This window comes from Tarenaya hassleriana, unplaced genomic scaffold (genome assembly GCF_000463585.1).
Source record: "Tarenaya hassleriana unplaced genomic scaffold, ASM46358v1 Cleome874, whole genome shotgun sequence".
Classification (NCBI taxonomy): Eukaryota; Viridiplantae; Streptophyta; class Magnoliopsida; order Brassicales; family Cleomaceae; genus Tarenaya; species Tarenaya hassleriana.
This window is the reverse complement of record NW_010971152.1, coordinates 1,759-10,562: the sequence shown is the minus strand read 5'-3', so window position 1 is coordinate 10,562 and position 8,804 is coordinate 1,759. Positions and strand designations below refer to the sequence as shown.

General features: G+C 39.8%; 2 protein-coding genes across 4 annotated transcripts; both read left to right on the top strand.

Moving 5' to 3' along the window:
• Positions 1 to 226: 226 nt before the first annotated feature.
• On the top strand, positions 227 to 3,759 carry LOC104803437 (TOM1-like protein 2). Of its 3 annotated transcripts, none has more exons than XM_010527368.2 (10): positions 227 to 530; positions 1,101 to 1,242; positions 1,435 to 1,513; positions 1,661 to 1,759; positions 1,853 to 1,966; positions 2,057 to 2,196; positions 2,377 to 2,458; positions 2,541 to 2,626; positions 2,727 to 2,906; positions 3,016 to 3,759. In XM_010527368.2, the coding sequence occupies exons 2-10, from the start codon at positions 1,133 to 1,135 to the stop codon at positions 3,623 to 3,625; spliced, it is 1,500 nt and encodes a 499-aa protein (XP_010525670.1). In that variant the 5' UTR covers positions 227 to 530; positions 1,101 to 1,132; the 3' UTR covers positions 3,626 to 3,759. The 3 variants fall into 3 exon arrangements, with proteins under 3 accessions (XP_010525670.1, XP_010525669.1, XP_010525671.1); XM_010527367.2 differs by having other exon boundaries at positions 1,092 to 1,242; XM_010527369.1 differs by lacking the exon at positions 227 to 530 and having other exon boundaries at positions 1,150 to 1,242; positions 1,397 to 1,513.
• Positions 3,760 to 3,902: 143 nt separating this feature from the next.
• On the top strand, positions 3,903 to 6,732 carry LOC104803436 (putative wall-associated receptor kinase-like 16). The gene is made up of 3 exons (XM_010527366.2): positions 3,903 to 5,062; positions 5,149 to 5,307; positions 5,426 to 6,732. Exons 1-3 carry the CDS (start codon positions 4,177 to 4,179, stop codon positions 6,604 to 6,606), a joined length of 2,226 nt encoding a protein of 741 aa, XP_010525668.1. The 5' UTR covers positions 3,903 to 4,176; the 3' UTR covers positions 6,607 to 6,732.
• Positions 6,733 to 8,804: the final 2,072 nt, after the last annotated feature.

Here is an 8,804-nt window from a genome sequence, read left to right as displayed (position 1 = left end):
TAGTCCTTCACGACAATTTAGAGATATAAATTGTTTTGTTTAGACGTATATCAAATTTATTGTGCACAAATTATTGAGTTTGTAGACCGAGAATGGAGACGACGACGTCGTTTTAAGTGCGATTCTTCTTCTGACACGTATCAGCGACAGCGTTTGGGGATTTTATCATTCAATCTTATCCTTATAATTAAAGTTTAGGGCCTTAATTATATTATTGATGACGAACTAATAATAAAAATTAATGATGTTAATTCGATGTGTTGTCTTTATTTTCTTTTCTCCATCACCGGCGTTTCACCTTAACACAATTGAGTCGCAGGCAAAACACAAGTTTGCATCTAGAACAAACATAGTCGGAGTTGATTTGTGAACGTTGAGGTTTGACGAACGCGATCAGGAAATCCCCCGAGCCCAATTCGAGGAAAAGAGAGGATCTTCCTGGAACCCCTCAAATTATTCCACCTTCTGGATCCTAAAATTTTGCAGTTCTTCGTTGGGTGTTTGTTTGATCCGTTCTTAGGTCTGGGCAGGTAAAGGTTTCGTTTTTGTTCATATCCCCGTTGATTTCTGTTGTCATTTACTTTGATTACTACTGTTCTTACTGTGGGCGCTTTTTTCTTTTTGATTTGTGGTGATCAAGATGAGATCCGAGAATTCGAGCGATCAACTTGATTTGGTTTTGATCCCGACATTCTCTGGTGTTGTTAGATGCAAATTCTAGGTTGTTTTTGAAATTCTGAATTTATGTTTTCGTAACTTTGCTTGGATAATCTGACATGGGTCTCCAGAAAGAAACCATTTTGCGATTACTGTTTTCTTCTTCCTTCATGTCCTGAGGATTTCAGTTAACCTCGTCAGAACTAGCCATCTCTGTTGTAGGATTGGGGTTCATGGCCACCTGATTTGGTCCGAGTTCTGGGAAAAAATGCTGCCTTTCTCACAGATATGGTTGCAATTTGCATTTGTTGTCTTAACAATCTGATGTCATTGATGTGATTCAGTGTTTGATCTATATGAGCATATGGTTTCAACTAACATGTTCTAGATAGAGATAGAGTTAGAGCTTATCCTGTCTCTCCCTGTTCTTGTAGGGAATTCAGAATTGTGGTTTGATTGAGAAGCAAATCCCGTGATGGCGAACACTGGAGAGGTGTGTGCCGAGAGGGCTACTAATGATATGCTTATTGGTCCTGACTGGGCCATCAATATCGAGCTCTGCGACATCATCAACATGGATCCGAGGTAGCGTTCTTGAGGGTTCCCCTCTATTTTTTTCTTTTGAATCTGTTCCATTTTCGATGTTTATAGCAAAAAGAAAAGAAACCGTAGGGTTGAAATTAGTGATATCTTTTGAGAGAGGTTGGATTAGGGTTGAAATTAATGGCATTTCTTGCAGCTGAAAAGTGCCCGAAATTTTCCTTCTTGATGTTGTAGCCAAGCCAAAGAAGCACTGAAGGTGCTCAAGAAGCAGTTAGGAAGTAGAAACCCTAAAGTTCAGCTTCTGGCTCTTTATGTGAGTGCTTTTTCTTCCCTTCCACAATGCTTTGGTTTGGCTCCTTCATATTTGTTAGATAGATTCGAATAAAAAAGAATGGAAATATGAGATTATTTATATGCAAAAATTCTAAAATTTAAGCTCGGGGGTGATGTGTCGGTACAGGCATTGGAAACCCTGAGTAAGAATTGTGGTGAGAATGTGTATCAGCTGATCATCGACGGCGATATTTTGCATGAAATGGTCAAGATAGTGAAGAAGAAGGTTTTACCTACCATCCTCACCTTGTCGACTTTTTACTTTTTGTTCCATGTTGCCAAACTTGGCTCGTGCTGAAATCCCGTGTCAATTATGCAGCCCGATCTTAATGTAAAGGAAAAGATACTTAGTTTATTAGATACATGGCAAGACGCTTTCGGTGGAATCCGAGGAAGATATCCGCAGTACTACAATGCATATAATGAACTCATTGTAAGTCAAAAAAACATTGGACTGTCTCTTTATACGGCCTTCTTGAAAGTGTAATCGTTACTGGTTTTTTTCTTACGGGTGGAATTCTAGTCTGCCGGCGTTGATTTTCCTCCACGGACGGAGAGCAGTGTCCCATTTTTTACGCCACCTCAGACTCGGCCCGTTGCTGCTTCGGGTGAAGATGCTCCTATCCAGGCCTCACTGCAAAATGATGATGATTCTGGACTTAGGTAACTTCATTGTAAAAGATACTAAGCAGTAATAGATTATTTGTTTTAGATAGAATTCATATCTTTCTTTCAATACTGGCAATTCCCTTTTGAAATGTTTTAAAGAACTTCTGAATATACTTCATCTTTTTCTAATGTTCCAACCGAGGATTATTACGTTTGCCGTCACATGATTTTCAGTCTGGAAGAGATTCAAAGCGCCCGGGGATCTGTCGATGTTTTGCTGGAAATGTTGGGTGCCCTTGATCCTAGCCATCCCGAGGTAGAACATGGCATTTCTTGGAGTAAGAGTGTATGGCTTGATTCTTTCGAAATATAAGTTGCTACTCTGGATTTTGTTGCAGGGTTTGAAGGAAGAAGTTATAGTAGATTTAGTCGAGCAGTGTCGTAATTACCAGAAACGTGTAATGACTCTGGTGAACACCACTACGTGAGTGTTCATATTTCCTTTCCTTCGGCTCTTGGTTTTATCGCCTTGATAGTTTTTTTTTTGCTGATGGTTACGGTTTTTTCCTTTTTCCCTTTCTCAGAGACGAGGAACTTCTGTGTCAGGGATTGGCATTGAACGATAATTTGCAGCGTGCTCTCCAGCGTCATGATGATATCGCGAATGGCCACCTTGTTTCCGGTACTGCTTCCCCTCCCACACCGCTCGTCAACGTCAACCATAATGATGATGATGATGATGATTTTGCTCAGCTAGCTCACAGGTAATGGCATATATGCATGTTTAATATTCATGGTTCTTGATCATTAGTTAAATTCATGAATCTTGAGTTTAGCTGCAAGTTTCGTTTCTTGGAAATTCTCTGGCTGCAGGTCGAAGAGGGAGAGCGCACAAGAATCTCGGGGGGAAAACCCAGAAAGCGTTAGGACCGGGGTAAGATTCAGCCCTATTCTTCCTCCACCGCCGCCTACAACGAGACCGGTATACGTTGATTCTGGTAATGTCGACTATCTCAGCGGCGATGTCTACAAACCAGAAGGGTCTTCAGAGAATGTGAATCTATCATGCGGTCCACAAGATTCTTCCCCTCTTGTTTTCGATGATCCAGTTCCCCGAAGCAAATCCCCCGAGGAAACTTTCGCAAAACAAGATCCAGTTTACGATGATCCACCAGCCGTAGTAGAATCTGGTGAGCAGTTGCCTCCGGCTCCTTGGGATTCCCGACACGACCAGAGGCATCAGTTCTTCGGGCTACACGATCATCGCTCGGGCAGCGGATCTGATTCATCCTCGTACGATGATCTTGCGGGACAGACCCGGAAAATATCTCTGAACCCTACTGCCTCTATTGCTGATATGAAGAAGGATGAGAAACCGGAGGATACCCTTTTCAAAGACCTGGTCGAGTTTGCCAAAACCAGGCCGTCTTCTTCTTCTTCTTCTTCCTTGAAACCCAGCAGTCGAAGTAACAGGCCGTCTTGATAGTTCTTGAGTTGTCACAGTTACTTGCTACACTGTCATTGCATTTTTGGTTCTTCGTTTTCAGGCGGGTTTTAGTGAATGGACGATGATGATACAGTATCTTTGTACCGTCGAATAAAAAGTGTTTTTAAGTCTTTCCCCGTGGAAATGGCTATGAAGGGAACTCCAAGCTTGAGCTTGAACACTTAGCTCGGTGATCTATGGTCTTATACAGTGAAGGAGACAGTGTGTGTATCGATATACTGTGCAAGACAAATGCTTGTAGACAAGTGATAAAGACAGGATGTGGACTGTTCAAATCTGTCGCCTCCAGTGGCAGCCATCATTTTCAGCAAGCTTTTGCATTGGTGTCTTTTACTTTTAGTTTCTTGTGGTAAACACACAATAGACTTGGTCATGACAAAGACATGATAATATTATTACTGGAAGACTTTTGACATTTCCTAGTCGTCTACTTCTTGGCCTCTGCATTGAGCAACTCAAGTAAAACGCCATGGAAACACCTTGAAAGAGTTAAGACCACCAAAACAAACTACAGGGCAAACAAACAAATGCAGAGTCCGTTTGCGTTTGCGTTTGCGTTTGTGTTAGCATTAGCGTTTGCGTTTGAAGGGCGAGTGAGGAGCCAACCTAAAGATGGCTGCAGAGGCAACTGTGGCAACCTTACTATCCACTACCCTTTTGGAACAGAACAAGGCTGTTACCTCAATGACGGCTTCCTTATAACTTGTGACCGAGATTCAGACAAGCCATTCTTCAGGAAAACCGACGTCCAAGTGCTCGGTGTTTCTCGGGACGGCGAAATAACCCTCCAGATGCCCAGATCTTATGAATGCTTCAACTACACCGGAGATTCTTTAGAGCACAAAACCAGTGGCTGGTTAAGTGGCTTTCCTCTCTCGAGCAACAGGAACAAGCTTATTGGTATCGGCTGTAACACTTACGCTTATCTCGAAGGTCCTCAAGGTACAGTTTACCCGGTCGGGTGTCAGTCCACATGTCTTTCCTTCAATAACAGCGAAAGGTCGAGAGAAAGAGAGAGTCAAACGAGCCAGCCTCCTATGGAAGATGGGCTTTGCTCGGGTATCGGTTGTTGCCAAGTCTCTATCCCTGAAGGAATCAAATACTTTAGACCTGTACCTTATAGTTTAAACAATCACAGTCTAGCCAGTTACTTCAATCCTTGCATCTATACCTTTCTCGTCGAAGACGGGCATTTCAACTTCTCGGTCTCGGATCTTCAGAATCTGAGAAACATCACTGAGTTCCCTGTTGTGTTTAATTGGTTCATCGGAGACTTGACCTGTCGCCAAGTTGGAAACAACAGTGTGTGCAGTGAGAACAGTGACTGCATCGACTTTGGTTATGGACCTGGCTATACCTGTAGATGTCGGGATGGCTATGATGGAAATCCCTACCTTCCCAACGGTTGTCGAGGTACTATACATTTCTTGCTTATGCCATTGTCTAGATTTCAGACATTACAACCTTTGTCTCTTCGGCCTTGTTTCCGTGTGCACCAGATATCAACGAGTGTGAGCGAGGAAACCATGACTGTGCAAAGCCGGAATATTGTCGCAATAATAATGGAAGCTTTCACTGTATATGCCCAAAGGGTTACAAGGGAGATGCCACGAAACGTTGCATTCATAACAGACAAGAATGGCCTGTCATTCTTCTCGGTAAGCTTCCCCTGTTTTCTCAGTTCTTGTTTTCTGATAAGAACCCGATTTAGAGAAGAAGAAATATGGACAAATGGCGAGAATCTAATCAAGATCATGTTCTGTTCTGTGTAACCAGGAACCACTGTAGGGTTCTTGACCATTCTGCTTAGTCTCTGCTGCATAAATCAAGAGCTCAAGCGGCGGAAGCAAGATAAACTCAGAGAGAAATTCTTCGAGCAAAATGGGGGTATCATGTTGAGGCAACGGCTCTTACGAACACATTCATCGGAAGACGATGTCAGGATCTTCACCGAGGAAGAAATCAGAAGAGCGACTAACAACTTCCACGAGAGTAGGATCCTAGGTGAGGGTGGACAAGGCACTGTCTACAAAGGGATATTGCCTGATAGCCGGGAAATCGCCATCAAGAAGGCGAGAATCGGAGATCACAGCCAAGTTGAACAGTTCATCAACGAAGTCATCGTCCTCTCGATGATCAATCACAGGAACGTGGTGAAGCTCTTGGGCTGCTGTTTAGAAACCGAGGTTCCATTGTTGATCTACGAGTTCATGAGAAACGGTACCCTTTTTGACCACTTGCACTCCCCCGCAAGGTTTAACTCTTTCCTTCAATGGGAAGATCGGCTAAGGATAGCTATCGAAACGGCTGAAACCATTTCGTATCTTCATTCATCTGCTTCTGTCCCGATAGTTCATCGCGACGTGAAGCCTGCAAACATCCTCCTGGACGAGAAATTCTCGGCAAAAGTATCCGACTTTGGGGCTTCGAGGCTGATCCCATCGGACCGAGAGCAGCTAACAACGCTCGTGCAAGGCACTCTCGGTTACTTAGACCCGGAATACTTCCATACGAGCACTCTAAACGAAAAGAGCGATGTCTACAGCTTCGGAGTCGTACTCATGGAACTGGTTTCGGGACAGAAGGCTTTGTGTTTCAGACGATCGGAAAGCGACAGACACTTGGTTGCTTGCTTTGCTTCGGCTCTGAAAGAGAACAGATTAGATCAAATCCTCGAAAATCGGCTACAAGTGAGTGAAGAGAACGGTAGACAGCTCAAGGAAGTGGCTGAGTTAGCGGTTTGGTGCACGAGAGTGAAGGGAGAGGAGAGGCCGAGGATGAAAGAAGTGGCTTCCGAGCTCGAGGGAATTAGGGTATCCCTGAAACATCATCGGAGGAGGAACGGTCACTTCCTCCTCGATCAGGAGAATGAACACTTGCTTGGTGATCAGAACTTATACGATGGAACCTGTAATGATAATAACAGTGACCGTATTTCAGGTTATTACACCATCTGAGATTTGTGTTGAAAAACCATGCATTCATGTATTTGTGTTCCCTTGAATAAATCTGGTGAGCAAATTGAAACCAGTGAGGAGTTTGTGTTACGGTTCAAATTGCAATAAGGATTATTGTATTTGTTACTTTTGTGTGTAGACAACCTTAGTATCTCAGTTCAACTGTTTCTCCAACGATATTTAAAAAAAAAAATACAAAATCCAGAGTATTCTTTTCACTTTCTATCAATATAGAATCTTTTGTATGATCATTATCATTGTAATTTTGTAAATAACAATATTTACAAAAAAAAAAACTTGCATTAAAAAATATTAAATGATAGGGAAGTAACAGGAATTCAGAAATAAGTGGTTTCACTTTCACTAGATGTTTTATTTTGGACTTTTCAACATATTTTGGACCCACCATGAAATAGATGTGGAGACATAAGAAAATAATACTTCAGTTTTGTAAATTCTTTTTTCGTTTTAATACTTTAATTTTTTAAAATTTAGTATCTATTCTTCAAAAACTTTATAATTTAATATCTATACTTTGAGAAACGGTACAACGATATAATATTGTTTTTTTGTTTGATTTTAGTTGTTCTAAAAGATATATGTTTTCGTAATTTTGTGAAATCAAAATATTGATATAGAATATTGAAAATTCAGAAATTAAATAAATATTGAAAAGTTGGAAATTAAAATATGAAAAAACAGAATGGTTATACACTAGACGTATTCCTTAGAGGATACGATGGATAAAAAAGAACAAGATGCTTCCCTCCTATCAATGTCGTTAATTTCCTTTTTGGTGTCTTTACGTGGAATAGAGGTGTCAATCGGATCGTTCCTGACCCAATGCAAATTTGCACTTAGTATGAGGGTTTAGGTTAAAATTGACACATCTGATGTAGAGTGATTCATTGATATATTTTGCCTGCTCGGAATTTTCGTAGAGCAAATCAAAATCATATATTTTTTTTCAAAATATTGAATTTTCGTAGAGCAAATCAAAATCATATTGATTGTCTACTTATTGGAATTTTCCCAGAGCAAATCAAAATCATTTTAATTAACCCTAAATAAACAGAGGGAAGGGAAGCAACGTGTCCCTGTTAAAAAGTCGAATAATGCACAAGAGTCAATTTTATGGTATATATGGTTTTTCCCTTGATACAAAACAAATACAACCTATTCTTGAAAACTTACAATTCCGCTTGATTATTCTTTTAATCGGTTATAAATCGTTTTTAAAAAATTTTAAAAATAAAGAAAAATAAAAAGACCTCGTGATGAAGATTCGAAACTTGTCCTGATAGCTATTGGCATGTCGATGTTTTTATATATTAATATGTACATAATTATTTGAGTGAATGCTTCTTTATTTTTTATTGGGCAGGGATTAAGTGTATGTTGAATCATGTTGATTTAGATCAACAACAAGGACAGGTGAGGAAAATCCTCGGAAATTAGCATTGAAATATTATACAACAATCAGGAATTTAAAAGTCAGAACATTGAAAATTATTCTCGCAAAAATTTAACATAACTAATTATTTATCCGTTTTAATGACTTTTTATATTAAATATGGATTTTTATGTTGATCACTATGTTGTTTTATACCACATTATATAAAAAATATTTCTACTTTACTATTTTGACTTCTAGCTATACATTTTCCTAGTTGTGACTCTGTGTTGGACATAATAATCATAACGTTAAATTTATAATGTTTTTTATCAAATGATTAGTGAGATATGTAAAGATTGAACATAATAAATTAGTGTGATCACCATAAATAAATTTAACGTTATGAACAATGTAAACAGCATGTGATTAGATTGTAATTCTGATCATAGAATCAGAGATGGAGAAGTGTATATCTTGAAGTCAAAATAAAGAGGCGAGAGTATTTTTTTTTTCGTCCTGCCATATTAATCTATTGTGATCTCTCATTTTTCTCCGACTTTTCAAACGAAAACCTTATATATGAAATCGTTTTCCATGGAAAAAGTAAAACTTTCGGTTTCTAAAAGTAATTTAGTCCAAAAAAAGGCCCTCTATAAATACCAAAAGGACTCGAAGGCACTCCCTCCCTACATGCAATTTCCAGAGTAGAGAGATAAAAGAGAGAAATGGCAGGTTTCATCTCTCCAAAGATTCTCCTAGCGTTGGTTTTCTCTCTCATGGCGATTCTCTCATCTTCTCACGC

Coding starts and splice junctions, on each gene's coding strand:
- LOC104803437 (XM_010527368.2), top strand. CDS start 1,133: ATGGCGAACACTGGAGAGGTGTGTGCCGAGAGGGCTACTAATGATATG. Junction 1,967..2,056: donor ATGCATATAATGAACTCATT/GTAAGTCAAAAA, acceptor GTGGAATTCTAG/TCTGCCGGCGTTGATTTTCC. Junction 2,907..3,015: donor TTTGCTCAGCTAGCTCACAG/GTAATGGCATAT, acceptor CTCTGGCTGCAG/GTCGAAGAGGGAGAGCGCAC.
- LOC104803436 (XM_010527366.2), top strand. CDS start 4,177: ATGCAGAGTCCGTTTGCGTTTGCGTTTGCGTTTGTGTTAGCATTAGCG. Junction 5,063..5,148: donor CCTTCCCAACGGTTGTCGAG/GTACTATACATT, acceptor CGTGTGCACCAG/ATATCAACGAGTGTGAGCGA. Junction 5,308..5,425: donor ATGGCCTGTCATTCTTCTCG/GTAAGCTTCCCC, acceptor CTGTGTAACCAG/GAACCACTGTAGGGTTCTTG.